Here is an 18,308-nt window from a genome sequence, read left to right as displayed (position 1 = left end):
TGGATGGATGGATGGATATATAGATGCATGCGTGATGGATGGATGAGTGGATGGATGAATATATAGATGCATGCATGATGGATGGATGAGTGGATGAATGGATATATAAATGCATGCATGATGGATGGGTGATGGAGGAATATGGAAATGGGGCAGATGGCTGGACAAATGGACGGACCTAGTGAGGTGCCAAAGAGTAATCAGGAAGTCACCATTATGTTCAGTCACCACACATTGGTTTCTTTTAGGACATTCTTCTCTTCTGCTGGGCCTTTGAACAAGAGGAGAGACCTACCTTCACCAAACTCATGGACATGCTGGAGAAACTGCCAAAGCGAAACCGCCGCCTATCTCACCCCGGACATTTCTGGAAGTCTGCAGAGTAGGTTTTCTCCCTTCGCATCTCTCCCTACTGCCTTTGACACCTTTTTGATTCCCTCGGTATCTTTCTGTTCCTCCCCCAACCAGCTCATTTCCATGTCCCCACCTGCCAGTGGCCAATAGGCTTCTGTTCAGGAGGGTCTGTTCTGGGGGTCAGGTCCTGGGATCTGCCCTACAGAGCTTGGTTGCCATGGCTACCTCATGCTTGTCTCTTCCTTGTAAAGGATGATGCCCCAGTGAGCCTGAGCATCCCCATGTGTTGCGAGTTGGTGCCCTGAACCTGCCCATCCCTGTATGTCGGGTCATCAGGGTACCCCTCCGTGAGGCCCAGCTTTCAGGAAATCTCCCTTCTGGGCCGGCAGGCTGCCCCCATCACAGCAGCTCATGGCATCCAGCATTCTCCGCTGCGTGAATGCCAGGGCAGGAAAGGTTCTCAGCTTCTAGTTGCCAGAAGTGTCTCTCTGGCTTCCTCATCGAGAGGGTCCATGCAACTGCCCTCCCTCTTGTTTCTGGCTAGAGATGGCATCTCTGTCTGAGATAATGAGTGTGGTGGCATGTCTTTCTGGGGCCTCCCTCCCCAGCCTCCATGATAGATGTCTCTAGAAGGGGAGAGAGAGAGACAAGCCCAGATGAGGTTGCTGAGGGGCGCCTGCCCCCCACAGGTCTGCTTCCAGGCACATGAGGTTGTGCACTCACACAGACACTCAGGTCTACACACACATGCAGACGTGTGAGCAGTACTAAAAGTGTCCCTCTATACACGTGCACACAGGTGCACTCAGATCTGTGCACACATACAAGTCCATGGTACATGAAGGCACATGTACACACACACTCTTATACTACAGATACATATATGTAGGTACACAGTTCTACAAACCCCTACCTGCATGAGCAGTTGTCAGAGTCTTCCCATGGGACCCCAAAAAGATCCCCAAGGCAGCATCCTGTAGAGCAGATGTCCCAGGAGACCCTCCTCCACGCCCCACCCCGCCATTGGAGCTTGCCACACTTAGAGGATGGAATCTCTTGCTTCCCCAGGGGCTCATCGTTTCCCCAGATGATTAGAAAAAGCACAAACTTCACAGTCAGACAGGCATTGGCTGGAATCCCTTCTCCACCGATGCGTGGCCTTGAGCACGTCGCTTGGCCTCTCTGAGCTGCAGTTTCATGCCCTGAAAAATGAGGGCAGTGAAACCCCTCTAGCAGGAGTGCTGTGTGGGACCCGTGAGGCCCTGCGCCAAAGCACGTAGTAGGCACCTCCCACATGGCCGGTGGTCTCTGTACCACGGCAGCCACTGTCTGCCAGGACGGAGAAGGAGCCCTCTTCGGGCAGCCTGGCAGGATTCAGAATGGATCGGATGTGAAACAGACAGGAGGAGGCTGTAACAAGCAAAAACTCTGCCCAGCTGAGGGGATGTGGACACGGCGGGGAACTGGTGTCGGAGCTCCAGGTGGGACCCAGGAGTGCCTGGTCTTACAAAACTCAAGGGTCATCTGGGCCATCACTCAGGGACCTCTGCTCTCCTAGGTGTCAGACGGGAGGGCAGCAGTTCACCTGAACAGAGGGGCTGAAAGCTCCCTGGTTGGAGGGAGAGGCAGGGGGCCTTCCTTTCTGTATTTTGCTGTGGAGTTGGGCTGAGGAAACAGAGAACAGGAAACCTTATGATCTGTCAGGATGGGACTTCAAGGTTCAGTGGAATTTTCCATTCATGCACTCTTCTATTCATTCATTTTTTTATGCAGCCCGTGTGTACTGAACATCTTTTATGTGCCAGACACCACTCTAAGAATGGGACTGCAGTGATAAACGAAATAAACGAAGTCACTTTGTTACCGTGGGCAGCAAAGCCTCTGCTCTTAGCAGGAGTCTCTGCAGTGGACCCTGGGCTCACCCCCTGTTCCTCTGTCCCCAGCCCTTACATGCCAGGTGACCATCCCTAGTCCAGAGGCTACATGCTCTAGGGAGACAGTTCTGGGTTCAAATCCTGCTGCTTCCTGGCTGTGCAACCTTGGGCAAAGCACTTAACCTCTCTGAGCCTCAGTTTTTTCATCTGTGCACTTCCATGATTTCATCATAGAACTGCATCTATGCATAAATACTCAAGCCTATATGGCAGGCTGTTCTCAGGCTTATGTGAGATCAGGCATGTAGGCACATCGTAGACCTAAGTGAGTAGAAGTCTTTTCTGCTCTTTCTTGTAGAGGACAGGAACTATTCATCTCAAACCCCACCTGGCCCTCTGAGAAGGTGCTAATTCACAAAGGATGGCACTGTCCTTTCCACGTGACCTCTCACCGCTCTCCCTCTTCTCTCCCCGCTCCAGGCTGTGACCGTCGGACAGTGGGACGGCGCTCAGCTGCCTCAGCTCCCAGGCCACCTCTCCTCCCTGTTCTGCCCTCTGTCAGCTCAGGAGGCCAGAGACTCACCGTCAGAGGGTACCGGCCCCGACCGGCCCAGGAGCACTGCACGCCAGACCTGTGCCCTTTTCCTCGGGCAAGGGTCGGGGACCCCTGAGCTAGGACTGAACCGAAGCGGCCAGGGCGATGTGGTCTTGAGCAGCGGGGCCCGGGGAGCAGTGCAGAGGAGGACGCCACAGGCTGGAAGTGGAGCCCCTGGGCTGCGGAGGCTAGGACGGGAGGCCCCCACGTGGGCAGGCTCGCAGGACCGGTCTGTGTGTCCCTGTGTCTGTCTGTGTGCAATGCCGTCTGCCCTCATGTCACCTTAATAAGCAAGAGCCAGACGGCCGCAGCTCTGGAGCACCCCTTGGCTGTTTATGTCTTGTGGGGGGGCGCCCCAGCTGTGCCGTATGGGAAGACAGGGTGGGGTGCAGGTCTGAGCGCCAGCTGAGTCAAAGCTACTAGGCTGAGATCGGGTGGGGAGGGGGGAGGGGGCTAAGCTCGTTTCTTTGGAAACATCTGTTTTCAGAGATCCCAACGCAAGCCTGTTGTGGTCTGTAGTACCTTTGCGTACAGCTCTGAAGTGCAGCAAAACGGTTTTGCGTGTCTTTTGAGTTCTGGGTCTCTCTGGAGGACCCGTTTCCTGGGTCGGCCTTTTGCTCCTGTCCTGTGAGAGGGTCGTCCCTTGTCCCCTCACTGCCCCCCTCCCCTGGCCATTTAGAGGCCAAGACAACTTCTGGGGGCTCCTTACAGTTCGCTGTCATTCGTGACCCTCCCTGAAGTCTGGGCCCTGAGAACTAGAGCTCCGGGGGTGGGGAGGGTGCAGTTCCAGCACGTTCCTCGTCCTCTGTCTTTGGCATTCACTCCAGTCGAGTTCCTCCGCCCCCAACGATGGGCGCAGGTCCCGGGATACTTGTGTGTGGAGTGCGACAGCTGTGCACGTAGTAACCTGTTTGCAAAGGATCTCTCCACCCCTCGCCCTCAGAAAGCCCCGCTGGAGCGGTGAGGAGGGTGTTTGTCAAAGCTCTGCATTCTGCACTCTAGCCAGGCGCCAAGTCCCCGAGTGGCTGCGTTAGGAGCCTGTGTCCCCTCGCCTGCCTGTGTTCACTCAGTGCGCCCACCTCCCCTGTCCCCTGTTGCACCCCACCTGGGCTGGTGGCTTTTCCTGCCCGTGGTGGGGAAACCCCGAGTGTCCTGCACTCGGGATGCCGGGAGCGGGTGTGGCATGCAGAGACGGGAGAGGAGCCCTCAGGATCCTTTGTCCATGTCCCCAAAGCCCTGACGCCATTGATCTGATCTGGCACAAAAGGGAAACCTGTCTGCAAACAGAACAGTAGCAGGGGCAGCTGGGCAGCAAGGAGGGTGCCCAGGGTGGCTACAGCCCCTCTGGGCCTCCTGGGCGCTGCCCTGGCCTCGGTTTTCCCGTAGCTGCTACTTTATCCAGGCTTCTGCCTCGCAGAGAGAGGCGCCGAAACGTCAAACCATGCCTGAGATTATGTTCAATATCCAAACAGACCTGCGGGGGTCTCTTCCCCACCCTGGGGAAGTGGCCCCCAACCTGGTTCATGCTCTGGGGGCCAAGCCCACTTCCAAACTGGGAAAACTGATGAGATCACCATGTTCCCTGAGAGCCTGGCCCAGCGGAGACCCCTGTGCTTCCCAGAGGGCCTTCCCGAATTGCCTTTCCGACACTCCCACCGTCCGGGACCAGAGGACTCAGGTCCCCACGTGGGCTGTTCCTAAGCGGACACTCCTCTTCCGGGGTCTTCTGTAACCCCGTGGATTTTGGCTCGACGTGCGTGCGTCTCCAATGCACTTTACACACATCGGCACGAGCCCGGCTGCTCTGCTGTCCCCGGGGACGGCTCTTGTCGGTGGGTGTGCCCCATCCAAGCAAGCCACCCCGTGGGCCAGCCCTGCGCCTGGGCTGGGACCGGCCTCGGCTCTGCCCAGCGGCTCTCCGAGTGCCTGAGATCCGAGCGCTTGCTCCTCTTTAACCCCCGGGACTTCCTGCTTCCACGGACTCCAGCCTCTGTCCTCTGCCCCTCTGCTGAGAGAGGATGGCAGGGAGGGAAGGGGCAGCCAGGTCCAGCCACCTGAAATGCCCACAAGAACCAGAACATGCACCCCCTGCCTCTCTGTTTCCAGAATTAACTAAAACGGCCAACACAGCCTTTGGCAAGGGGGTCTCCAAAGGCTGATTTTTCCATTTGTTCCTGAGCGCCAGTTTGGGATTGAGGACAGGGCCTGAGTGATCTGGGGACAAATCCCAGTCTTCTCTGCTCCCCTGGGGCTTCTCACTTTGCGGGACAGGGTTCCTTGGATCTATCGCTGTATCCATGTCACCTGCTCTCGACTTCTCTGTCTGTCCCCCACTTCCCTTCTCTGCCCCCGCCGGCCCCAATCTCTGCTGCAGCCGGGCTGGGCACCCGGCCTCCCACCCATCCCTGACACCCCGACTTCCCCAGCTCCGCCACCCCGACGTACACAGAGGCCAGCTTCCATTTGTACACCTTTAAATCCCAGAGGAACCAAACCACTGCCTTGCCCGCTCAGCTCAGCTCCATCTTTATTCACGGATGAAGTACTGGGAGGAGGTTACATCCATTCATCTCATGCAGGGCCAAAAAGAGGGGGGAGGCTGTATATTTTTACATCATCGCCAGCCCTGCCCGCAGCTCTTTCTGCACAAGCCACGTGGCAAAGATTTGTGTGCATGCCCTTGTCCCATCACAGCCGCATGCAGGTGCCCGGCGCCCGTGGGTCGCCGGCTGGACAGTGAGTTGTTTCCATCTGTGCCTCACTTTCGGCAAACCCTCCTACATACGGGCCTCCCACGTGGACCGGTCCCAGGGTGAAGCATCACCAGGAAGCCTTGACTTCGCAGAGAAAAGCATCTCTGCTTTCTCTGAAGGGCGTGTGGATTTGCACAGGACTTCCACCCAGCTCTTCCAAGCCACAGGTCTTTCGTAAAACCAAGGACCCTCTTGGCCTCCTGTGGGGACATCTCTGTGTGTCCCCAACCCCAGATCCAAGCTGGAAACTCGAAGTTACCACTTAGATCCATTTTGTCCCAGTTTTTCTTTTACTGGTCAGAGGAAAGAATCTCCTCTTACCCTGGAGCATCCCCAACGTCTCTTGATGTCTACACTGGACTCAGCCAGTGGGAGCCCTTGACTGATGTTGGCCATTAGACTCTTGCATCCGGGAAACCTAATGTTTCTCCCCTTCCCCTGTCCCACCCCATGTACACACATCGTGCCCCCCCCAAAACCAGACACCCTCCATCTCCCACAGTTCTCGTCCCTACCTTGGTGGATCAGCTCAGGTACACAGAGGAAGCCGTGTGCACACCCGCCAGGCCCAACACTACCTTGAGAAATCTAGACCCACTGTCGGCAAGCTGTGCCCCTGGGCCATAGCCAGCCTACCAAATGGTTCTTACAATTTTTTAAATGAGAAAAAAAAATTAAACGAAGAATAATATTTAATGACATGAAAATTCTATAAAATGCAAATTCCATGTCAATAAAAAAAACGTTATTGGGACACAACCACACCTATCCACGTACAGATTGGTCGTGGCTGCTTTTGCACGACAGCAACACGGGTGAACGTTTGCAACCGAGAGGATAAGGCCCATAAAGTTGAAAATATTTATAGTCTGGTCCTTTCCTAACTTTGCTAACCTTTGCTATAGAGGACTGTCTTATTGAAGAATAAATCAACTTGTGTGTGGCTCCCAGGGGGAGTAGGAGCCAGGGTGAGGTTGGAGGAGGAGAGAACTTGTTTCGGGAGGGAAGGGACTTTCTAGCAGCTTGCCTCAAGGTGCATGGGCTGCCTTGGGAGGCAGAAAGTTCCCTCTCTCTGGAGAGGTTCAAGCAGACGTCGACCGCTTGGCGTGATTTGGAGGCCGTTCGGTCATTGGAGAATGGATGAACCAGATGGCCTTTAAGACCGTATCAGCAGCTAAGGCTGCTGTAACAACATACCACACACTGAGTAGCTTGAACAACAGAACTTCTTTCTCCCAATTCTGGAGGCCGGAAGTCCAAGATCAAGATGTCGGCAGGGTTGGTTTCTGGTGAGGCGTTTCTGGTGAGGCCTCTCTGCTTGGCCTGCAGACAGCCACCTTCTCGTTGTGACCTCACGTGGCCTTTTCTCTGCATCTGCACATCCCTGGTGTCTCTTCCTCTCCATGGGGACACCAGTCCTGTTGGATCAGGGCCCCACCCTTTTGACCTAACTTAACTTCAGTTACCTCTGTAAAAACCCTGTCTCCAAAAGCACTGGGGGTTCGGGCTTCAACATATGAACTTGGGCAGGACACAATTCAGTCCATAATAGAGATTTTTAAGGCTCTGTGATTTTAGGGGCAACTTCTATTCCTGGCTTTCCTTCCCACACTGGTTCTCAGCCTTGAGACTTCCCTTCATCCACTGATCCCCGAGGGCTAGTCACATTCTGAGTGTGCCACCCCCATACCCAAGCCTCACTTGCCTCTGTGTTAGCGTCCTACGGCTGCCGCAACAAATAACCGCACACCGGGTGGCTTAAAACGACAGAAATGTATCGTCTCACAGTTCTGGAGGCTGGAACCCAAAATCAAAGAGTTGGCCGGGCTGCGCTCCCTCTGAAACCTGGAGAGGGATCCTTCCCTGCGTCTTGGAGCTTCTGTGGTCTGCTGGCAATCTTTGGCATTCCTTGGCATGCAGCCGCGTCACTCCAATCTCTGCCTTCGTCATTACAGGGCGTTGTCCCTGTGTGTGTCTGTCTTCACGCAGCTGTCTTCTTAGAAGGACGCCAGTCCTGTCGGATTAGGGGCCCACGCTATTCAAGCGTGACCTCATGTCAACTAATTAACCTGCAGTGACTCTATCTCCAAATCAGGTCACCTTTATTGGTACTGGGGGTCAGGGCTTCAACATCTCTTTTGGGGACATGATTCAACCCCTAACGCCCTCTAAGAAGCTTGCTCTTGTGCCTTGACTGGCCCCCCTGCGAGGTAGATTCCCCAGAAACCCTGGGCCACCAGGGTCCGGCCGTCGCTGTCATGCTTGTCAAGCCTGCCCCTGCTCCGCGCGTCCTGTCACTGAATTCCAGCAGTCCCGGACTTCAGCTCTGTGGGCGAAGGCAGCAGCCCATGTGGAGGGGGCTCGTCTGTAGTGGGACAGTCACTCGACTGCTAAATGTGCTTCACAGCCCCGTCTGGAGTGTTGGTGACACAGCGTTTGATTTTATTTATACTTTGTCGGTGGCAAAGGCGTGGACCTCGATGAGCTGTGTTTGTGCTGTTTCCTTTTTCGGCTTTGCCTGTGATGTGAGGAAGTCCCCAGGCGGCCTCCTGTGGACGGCTCCCTGGCTCCCAGGCTCACCTGATCCCAGCCCACCGCGCCCTCACCTGCACACACCTGTCGCGAAGGAGTCGCCTGAACTCCAAGGGGAAGGAGGCTGGCAGTGTCAGTCTGGGCCCCGGAGTGTGGGAGCCACAGCAGGGCTCTGTCCTCTCTGGTCACTGCTCCTGGCTATTACCCAAACCACTGACTCCCTTCTCGAGGCCCCTCAGTCCCTGCCCATTCTCTGTTATTAGCTTAATTTAGGAACCAGCTGAGGGCAGGGAATTGGTGGAAGATCTGCAGACCCACTGACCACCTGGCCCCATCTAATGCCAACACCTACAGCAGCGCCTGGCACATCGCAGGTGCTCAGGAAATGTTTCCGGAACGCAATCAGGGTTGCAGGTGAGAGTGGGACCCTGGCACGGGGACTTAGAGGGGCTCCATTGCAGGGCCGGGCGGTCGCGGGATTCCCCTTTGCCAGGCCATGTTGAGGATGCTGTATAAAGATGAGTTTGCCAGGTTTAATAGACTTGTGACCCGCTGGGTCAGGTGTCCCAGGTGCCTAGGCCCTGGGAGGCGGACTAACGATCCATCTCTAACAGCCGCTGTTCATTGAGCACTTACTATGCGCCGGGCCTGTTGGGTCCCCGTGGTGGTCCTGGGGGGTAGGTACCCTTATCCCCACTTCCACAAAGCATCTATGGGACAGAGACAGAAACCAGCTGAAGCTGCAGAGCCAACAATTTTAAAAATGAGCCTTTGGGCTTGTCTGTTCCCAGGAAGCCACCGCCTAGTTGAGTGGTTCCTGCTCAGCTGCCCGTGGGGGTGTTAGGGTCTCAGCCCCTGAGCTTTATTTGCAGCTTGTAACCAGCAGAGTGGGAGGAAAAACTGAAAGTCGGGGAAGGGAGGGTGCAGGGGAAGGCGGGGACCCTCGTGGGAGTTTGCCTGGAAGCTTCCACTTGTGTTATCACACTGACGGGCTGCCAGTGTGGCCCGGGTTTCCAGGAAATGTGCGTTGGGGTTGGCAGAACTCCTCCTGGGTTCCTCCAGCAGCCCCGCTCCAGGCAGCCCGGCTGCTCCTTGTGTTCCAAGGTGCTTACCAGGGAGTGCCCTTCCCCCCCTCCCACTGGGACTCTGCAGCCCCTTTCCCGAACCCCAAGAACATGCAGGACTTGTCTCAGGGGGTTCAGATGGCTGTCCTCCCTCCACCAGGCTCTGCCTAAAACGTGCCTGATCTAAGTAGGACCTTATTTCCCAGATATGTTCTATAGACCTTTCATCCCTTGGAACGCTTGGATGTTGCATTATTGAAAGGGTTCTGGGGCACATCCGCATTGGAAAGGCTTAGGTAAAACGAGATCAAACTTATTTGTTGATGGCAAGACTTATCAGAACCTTGAAGACGCTATTGTGTAATTGAGCCTCTAAAGGACCACTGGGAGGCTGCTGTTTCCAAGCTTTTCCAGTCTGGTTTCTGAATCCCAAAAAGGATCAAGCTCTATGAATTTGACTTGGCATCTTACATGGGACTCCAGGAACAAATGTCAGTGTGCCGGCCCACGGGGAAGAGCTGACCACCAGCGTTTATAGTGCACTTGCGAAGAGATGGGGGAAGTGGATCCTAGGAAAAGCTGAACCCCAGAAAACTTGAACCCTGCCCCTGACACATCACATTGCCTACCCAGGCCTGCTAGTGGCAGACCCCCGTTCCATTCGTGCCCATAAACGGGGACACCACAAGGGAAAACTCTGGCTGAGAGTGTCTTCCAAGGGAGGGGTCAAATTTGCTGTGTGCCGTTGGCTTCTGCAACGTAATGTGGCTTGGAGACCAACGTAAAAATTATATAGGATGTTGCATCCTCAGAGGGGTCAGCTAGGTTCTCCCCTGAGATTTTATCTTCAACCAGGTCATTGGGATGAAGATCTAGAAAGATCTATCTGTAAGATCTAGGAGGAGGAAGATTTGGTCCAAGGAGGGCGAATACCTAACATAGCTGCCACCACCTGCCCCTCCTGTGCTCTTGGCAGACATTTGCTAATCAATCCCAGCATGCCTTCCCACTGATCACAGATGCACCCTCAGAGCATTCGAGTTGCCACCTGAGGTGGACGTGAGTGACCCTTCCTGAGCTCATGCTCCTCCTTTCGCAGAAGCAGGATCTGAGGCCCAGAGAGGGAAGCTGAACTCTCCAAGGTCAGTTCCCTTCTAAGAGGCAGAGGTGGGTGTTGAACTCAGGCCTCAGAAACTTCCAGAAGCCCAGTCCTTTGGGCTGTAGTTGGTGGACAGTGAGGGCCCTGCAGACGTTTCTCTTCTCCAGGAACTTGGAAAATGCAAAAAGAAAGATTCTGTCCTTAAGACCCTGCACATGATCCTATTGGTAATTTGCTTGCTGGGACATAAATCATTTATCTTCGGGGACAGCTTCTCCCCGTGAGGCCTGAATGCTACACCCCACCCCCGCTCTGCCCTAACAGCTGGGCTGAAAGGCCTGGCATACAGGGGCCTTAAGGAACAGTAGTATGCATAGTGGTGTGCAGGGGAGCCAGGAGGGCTATTCTTTCTTGAGGAGGTTTGCAAAAATTTCTTCTGTATTTCAGTCTGGGCATCTGGCAAGTCATGGAATGTTACATGCAGAGAGGAGGAAAAGGAACCTGACTCCAGTTGCTCTTTGGTTTCTTCCTATAGGGAAGGGTCAAAAATCAACTTTTCATCCAGATGAAATACTCGGGGGTCCTAGTGGACCACCAGCTCTACTCCTGTGCTCCTGAGATACCTCTAACCAGCTTGGTGGTTGAGAGGACCTTCTGTCTACTGCCTCTTCATTTCCTTCTTCCTCTCACTACCCCCCGCCCACCTCCTGCCCGCTAATATCTTCCCCTGGACCGTGAGCTGAGGAGAAAGTCACACAATAGTAGAGATGAAAAATAACTGTCATGTATGTAGCTTAAATTAGCTCAGAAGAGCGGCTCCCTGCCTGCACTGAGCGGACAGCAATTGTTTATGCCAACGTGCTATTTGCATCGTGCCTTCTTAGATTTGAAAGTCTAATGATTAAAAACAAATCTTAGTTTTTCTTTTCCAACACTTAAAAAAAAAAAAAAATACCAGCTTGGCTGGTTCTTCTAGCTTAAAAATACCCTGACCTCCAGCACAGGAGTGAAAATTTTGGAAAGGCTGGTGCCAGGATTATCAGGTTGAAATACGAGCCAGAGAGGCCTTTTCCGCGCGGTGGGTGATGGGACGGTCAGGGTGGCAGAGGGACCTCTGTGTCCTCTCCTGCCAGCATTCTGGGTTGGTTTGGAATTTCCTCAGCAGCCATTCCTTTGATGGGTGATTTATTGAGCATCTACTACGTGTTAGACCCTGGGCATTCAGTGATGAGTGACGCAAAGTCTCCCCCATTCTGAAGCTGCGAATCTAACACGGGAGACAGACGAGAAATGGTCAACAGCAAATATCTGAGTTTGCAACTACAAAGGTCTACGGAAGGGAAACTCACGGGGAACCAGCGACGCGGGAGGGGCGTGACCGTGGACGGAGCTGTCAAGGGACTTTCCGAGCAGATGACAGTTGAGTCGGGATCTAAAGGAAGAGGAGGAGGAAGCGATGGCCATTCCAAGTCAGAGTTTCTCAGTCTCTGCACTGTTGGTATTTGGGGTCAGATAATTCTTTGGGGTGGGGGCTGCCGTGTGCATTGTGAGACGTCACCCGGCGTCCCTAGCTTCTACCCGCTAGATGCCAGCAGCAACCACCCTGCCCAGTGTGACACCCAAAAATGTCTCCAGACATCGCCAAATGTCCCCTGGATTGTCTCCCAGCCGCACTACTAGGATCCAAATCTAGCAACCTGCCATCTGCAGCCTTTCAGGGAGAAATCGGACAGAGGGAAACGTACAGGCCCGAGGAGGGGGCTCCTCGAGCAGATATGGCAGCGCGGTAGGTCTTTCCGGCAGCACGCAGCATCGCCGGTGGTTCGAAGGCTGTCCAGGCGAGGAGAACGTGGACTTGCCCTTCAGCGTCCGCATGGACTAGAGGAGGGCTGAAATCCCTGCTCTCCCGCCCCACCCTCTCACCGCCCTGCTAGGAAGCAAATCCTCTCGCTGAACTGAAATCTTGAGACCCGCATCAGGCACTTCCTGCGCTGCTCTCTGGGGCTACGGCCAAGCACCTTCCAAGAAGGAGGCGGAGTCGGCTGCGACTCCACCCCCGACGGCTTCAACCCCTCCCCACTCCCCAGCCCTGCCCGCTGTTGGGGCATTGGCAGCTTAAGTGCGTCCTGGACAATTAATGCAGTGCATTGGTCCTACAAGATTCTAGCCATTGTCCTCTGTTTATTTTTCTACCTGTGTTGCAAATAACAATAATTTTTAAAAATGGATACCTATGAACTTCTGTAAGTTCAAGTAACTGCTATGTAGCTACAGTGTAGACACCAGGTACTTGTCCTGCCATACCCGGGGCCCCCGCCCTGGCCCACTGGCCCTCCCAACCAGCCTCCTAGGGAGCGCTGCAGGGCACCCCCGCCACTCCTGGGCAGCGCCTGGCTGGACTGGGGCGTTAAGGGAGGGGGCTGCCTTTGGCCGGGCCTCAGCACAATTGTGACATGCATAAAATCTTTTCTTAGCCCCTTCCCCTTCTTTGTAGCGTCTTTTCCCTTCCCGAGGACCCCTGCGGGCCCTACCCCAAGGAATGTTGTAGATTCCCTTCCCCAGTGAATCCTCATAAAGCCCCAAGCCTTGGAGCACAAAGGCTGGAACCCCAGACGGTGGGATTTCGGGCATCGTGTCACCTGAGCTGCTCTGACCCCGCTTCCGAGCAGGCGCACGGCTGGGAGTCTCTGCCCCGGCATCGCTTCCGTGCCATGGTCCTTCGTACCACCAGAGCTCCTGCTTTGGGGCCAACTGGTGAATTTAAAATGCCTCCAGTTGAGCGGTGAGGGATGCTAAGAAACTCTCGCCTGTATTTCAAAAGCGTATGTCCCCAGCCGCACTTACCACCCTCAGCAGAGCTCAGCATCCAACCACCCTTATCCCTTTGTTCCCCGAGATTTTATTTCATATAGTCATTCAGTAAGTATTTATTAAGTGCCTCCCGCGCTTCTGGAAAAATGGGGAAGAAAAGTGGCTGCTGCCATCAGGGTACCAGGAGTCTAGTGGAAGAGAAGGAAGAGTTCCAAGAGGAGTCCGGAGGCCCCAGAGGAGCACCCAGCCCAGACAAGAGTCCTCAAGGAAGGCTTGTCAGAGAAGGGCACTTCTGAACTTTGTCTTGAAATGTGAGCGGAATGGGAGTGAGAGGTAGGGAACAGTGTGCCAGGCAGGAGGAACAGCCTATACGTGAACTCAGAGGCAAGATCGTTCTACTGGGGATAAGTGCCAGTGGCCAAAAGCCTACCCCCTGGCACTTGCCTGTCCTTCCCTGCTTTCCCCCAAGCCCTGGGAGGCTCCATCCCCAAACAGAAGGTTCCCTGGCTCAGAGGTGGAAACCTCAACTTCTCTCCCCGCCGTTTCCTGATCCCTACTGTTGGCCTTGGTGTCTTGGGGAAGAGGATGTCCGAGGAGGGCTTTGTGCTTGCTGGAGTCTGGCCAGTACTCAGGCCACCTCAGACCCTCTCTGCATCTCCCTCTTGCCCAGGGGGCCTCTCTGCGTGGCTGCTTGCACCCCCACAGTAGATGGTGTGTTTCTGTTTCGGAGTGCCCCAAATCGGGTCCATGCAGTCCATGGCATCTCTGCTGCAGATGGCTTGGCCACCAGCCCTTCTCTCGAAAGCATTGTCTTCCCTGCCTTTGCTTCTGCCTCACCCCCTCTTGTGACCTCTGTCTCCAATCTCTCCGAGGCCCACAGATCTGTCTCGCCGCACCAGAAGGCCTCCCTCCGCAGTCTCACTGTGTCCTCTTTCTTGAACAGTTTATTTCGTTCTATGCATAGGCCCCAGGAGTGTTGAGCTCAAGGACATGCGTGAACGTGGAAATGTATTGCTAAAAAGACACTACATTAAAGGTCTCCAACTCAATATAACAAGCGTGACGGGCAAAATACTGGTTTGTTACAGAAGTGGCTGAGGAAGATCTAGAGGTCACAGTGGGCCACAGGCCAAGTCGCCAAGACAGCCTGAAGTGTGGGGGAGAACTATGCATGTAGAATGGTATGTCCTATATATATATGTCAGGGCTTGAAGGATAGAAATCACAGGGTCTTTGTTGGCTACGGGGGTCCCAGGGTGTGTGTCATTGCTGCAAATTAGCGGGGCTTGTTTTACCTGCTTCAGCTCTACTCAACCTGCATTTCTTGAGCAACTCCCTTTTGCGCGTAATGATTTCACCAACAGTTTCTCAGTGTCAGCCGTTCCCCCGAGAGTATTCTGTGCATTTTCTTGGCTTCGTGCAACCCACTATCACTTAATATACCACTAACCCTTGAGGTTGTGGGAAGGAGTAAATGAAATAATGAATGTCAATAGCATCGCACAATACCTAGCATACAGTAGGTGCTTAATAAATGTGGCTTTTCTTCTTAATTGCCCAGCTTCATGTCCCCCCGAGCTCCACCTCTAGGGGGACATTCCTGAAAAAGCGAGGGATTGGAATACAGAGGTGGTGGGTGTCACTTAGCTGCCCTGGTTAACATGGGCAAAAGTGCCCAAGTCTCATAAGGACGCTCCGCCCCCTTATCTCCCCGCCCCCGACTGCTCTGGGGGTCAGCGTCTATAAGGCAGAGTCTCAATCTTAGGGAGTAAGGGGGTGGTCTCTGGCTAGACCAGCTTCCCCAAGGCCCTTGTAGAAACAGGACATTCTTCCTCCCGGCCCCAAAGTAGAGGCCAAGGGGGTTAGTTCACTGGGGTAGAGAAGGCTGGTCACGCCAGGGCGTGCCCTTGACCGTGGCTGGGCCAGGCGAAGAACATCCCCAACTTGGGTGCCCAATATTCCCACCCAGGCCCCTCGTTTCTCCTCGCTGAGATTCGATCTGGTCCTGGGGTCCGCTCCATAGACTATGGCATGATTCACTCGGTTGTCTACTCTTAAAGTTACTGACCTTAGGAATACTCCTCGATTGTAAAAAGGCTTTCTCTCTCTGTAAATTACGCTGTTATCTTTTTCTATACACAAAGTATATAGACCTATAAATATTATACATATATATTATATATATAAAGACTAATTCTTGTACAGACCAACGCGGACCGATGGTCCACCTTGTTTTCTTCTCCATGTTTGTTTGTGCCGACTGTTGCAGAATGAGTTGATGTGAGAAGTTGGTTTTCTGTTTTCATTTTGGGGCCACTTCTTTCCTTTCCTGTCCCTTTCTATCTCTGTCTCTGTCTGTCTCTCACTCGTTGCCAACGTCTCGTGGCTGAGAAAGAACATTCGATTCAGATGCCATCCAGGAAAGGAAGGCCAGATGGATGGAGGGTCCACTGTGTATATTTGTACAGCATCATTTATAAAGTTTTCTACACTTCTCAAAAAAGTATTTCTAACTTGGGCTGTTGGACAGTCTGTGTGCCTCTGAGCCGGCAAGCCTATTGTTTCTTGTGTTTAGTGCAATGTTTAGTGAGAAACCAATGTCTCAATTATTTATGCCAATAAAGAATTTGAGAATTATTGCATCGCACTGCCGCCAAAACAGGTCTGAATTCTGTTGTTGTGTGTTCTACAGAAGGACTCTTGAGGTGTGACATCGGCCCATGTATCAGCCAGCCGTTGCCACAGTAATGCCGCATAACAAACATCCCCCAAACTCCCTGGCTCACAACAGCCGACATTTATTCTCATGCTCGGGGGTCTGTAAGTCTAGGCTGAGTTTGATTAGAGCCTTCTCTTTAGGCTTCAGTTCAGGTTCACGTCAGCTCCACGTGTCTCCGTGTTTCAGGACCCAGGTTGAAGAGGAAGCTCCCTGGGGCATGTTCTTGCAATCACAGATCGCCAGAACGTAAGAGCCAAGCCAAACTGCACACGCACATCCACGACATCATCTCACACCACATCTGCTAACAGCCCACTGTCCCAAGCAAGTGAAACGACGCAGCCTTTCAAAGGACAGGGCTCTGAACTCCGCCCAGAGCGGGAGGGGGAAGGAGGTGAATGTCTGCTGCACAATAATCCAAACTATCCCAGCCTGGCGAAGTATTCTTCCAGCCGGCCAGCCGAAAATGCGTTCTCCCCAGGGATAAACGCGGTGTCAGTGCTTCAGTACACACATGTGCACACACAGATTGTAGCCGTGCACACCCCGAGCATGTGCGCTCTGCCCACGTTAATCCCCACAACCCCCCGATTCCGTTTTACAGAGGAGGAAGCCGGGTACAGAGGGATGAAGTCACTGGCCCAACCCAAGGCAGGAGCCCAAGGCTCACACTTTCTTGAGTACACACATAGCAAGCATGACGGGAGCCTAAGTGTCTTGGGTTTTTTTTTTAAAACCCACTTTACAAAGTGCTTTTGTGAAAATGAGATTCCAGCTGACCTGGAAAACCAGCCAGTGAGTCAGGGACTATTCAACTCACTCACCAGCAGCAGAACTGAAGAACAAGCTATACAGCAACTCCGGCTAGAACTCCCGCTTCCCTCCCTGGAGACCCGCTGCAGAGAGATGGAGGAGCTGACCTTGTCTGTCCCGGTAAGTCCCTCTCGGCACACCCTAGAGGAGCAAGAGCATGTTGACAGACCTGGAGTCAAATTCTAGCTCTACGAAGTGCAAGCTGTGTGGCCTTGGGCAGGTGGCTTTGCTTCTCTGAGCCTCCATTTTCTCATCTGTGAAATGGGTATAATTATTATCCCTTGAGCACCTACCTCCTGGAGTTATGAGGCTTCAGTAAATGAATATAAGTACTCGAAGCAGTGATCAACACCTAGTAAGGGCTCTACAGACGTTAGTTGCTAGTTTTAATACTACTCTGGCTGTGGTGTGCGGCCAGCTTTAGTGACTAAAGAGCAGGCTCCACCCGGAAGGACCCCAGAATGCCGATCTCTGCTGAGAGTTGACCCCGGCTCTGACCCACCCCAAATCTCTCTCTCGGAGAACAGCAATTGGTATCTAACACTCTCAATGAGGCGATCCACCTTCACAAGCATGGTTTCTTCCCACTCACCACGATCCAGTGGCGGCAGGTGTATGAGTTGGTCCATTTTACAGAAGGGAAAACTGAGGCTCCAAGAAGAGAAAGTCTCCCACAGCATCTGCATTTCAGTCCTGGGCTAGATCACTGAGACCAGCTGCGTGTCCTGGCTGGGCAATAACATCAACTCTCAGAACCTCAGTTTCTTTGGCTGTAACATTGGGATGATAATTATGCTCACTTTAGACAGTCAGGATTAAAAGCAGGTAAAACGCTTAACACAATTCCTGGCATAAACAAACAATAAACATTAGCTATTTCAAGCCCAGATCTGACATTTGGCTCTGGGATAGTGCAGAAGTGAAGAGGAGGTGTGAGAAAAGACCAGAATTTTCCATTCTCCTCTCTCCTATTTCAAGCAGTAGAGAAGGGGACAGAGTCTTCCCTGGGGCCTAGAACTAATTGATTGTCCCGGTTCTGGCTTGTGGTCCTCTGTGGCCGCAGGGCCACCATCAATCAGGCACAGCAGGTGTCGAGCTGAATGAGGGAAGCCTTGCAAGTCATCGGAACTGAACGGCTCATTAAGCGCCACGCACAGGCTGCAGGGGAAGTGCCTGCGAGCCAGAAACACAGGCACAGATGAGGTGCCTGCCCGGTCGCCTGAGTGGCAGGAACAAGGCCTCTCAAACCCTCCTGGCCCCCGGCTACTCTTCACCTTTGCTCCGCTTAGGACCTCCGAGAGCCCACCCACATCTCCCATCTCCCGCCAGGAGCAGTGCTGAGCACATGACGTTTGTCACCTCATTTAATCCTCACCATGGTCCTATGAAACGAATCCTCTATCATCCCCAGTACGCAGATTGCAGCACCTGAGGGCTCAGAGAGGTTAAGTGACTTGCCCAGAGTCACACAGTGGTAAGTGTGGCGCCAACATTCAAGCCCAGACCACTTGAAACTGGGGCCCAGCTCTGAACCACGATTCTGGGCGGCCTCCAGGAAAGATCAGTGGCGATGAAAAGTGATTGCGATGAATCAATGGCTCTCAACCAGGGGTGACGTTACCCCTCTCCCCAGGGACCTTTGGCAACGTCCGACTGGAGGATGCTGGTGGCACCTAGTGGGCGGAGGCCAGGGA

At 53.6% G+C, this 18,308-nt stretch overlaps 1 protein-coding gene across 1 annotated transcript in view; it reads left to right on the top strand.

Moving 5' to 3' along the window:
• Nucleotides 1-386, top strand: part of KSR2 (kinase suppressor of ras 2) — a 360,941-nt gene extending 360,555 nt beyond the window's left edge. The window contains 1 exon segment of the mRNA XM_012650173.1: nt 249-386. Coding sequence (XP_012505627.1) covers nt 249-386 — 138 coding nt within the window.
• The last annotated feature ends 17,922 nt before the right edge of the window (nt 387-18,308 follow it).

Source organism: Propithecus coquereli, unplaced genomic scaffold (genome assembly GCF_000956105.1).
Source record: "Propithecus coquereli isolate 6110/MARCELLA unplaced genomic scaffold, Pcoq_1.0 Scaffold314, whole genome shotgun sequence".
NCBI classification, from domain to species: domain Eukaryota; kingdom Metazoa; phylum Chordata; class Mammalia; order Primates; family Indriidae; genus Propithecus; species Propithecus coquereli.
This window is presented reverse-complemented; position numbering and strand designations above follow the sequence as displayed.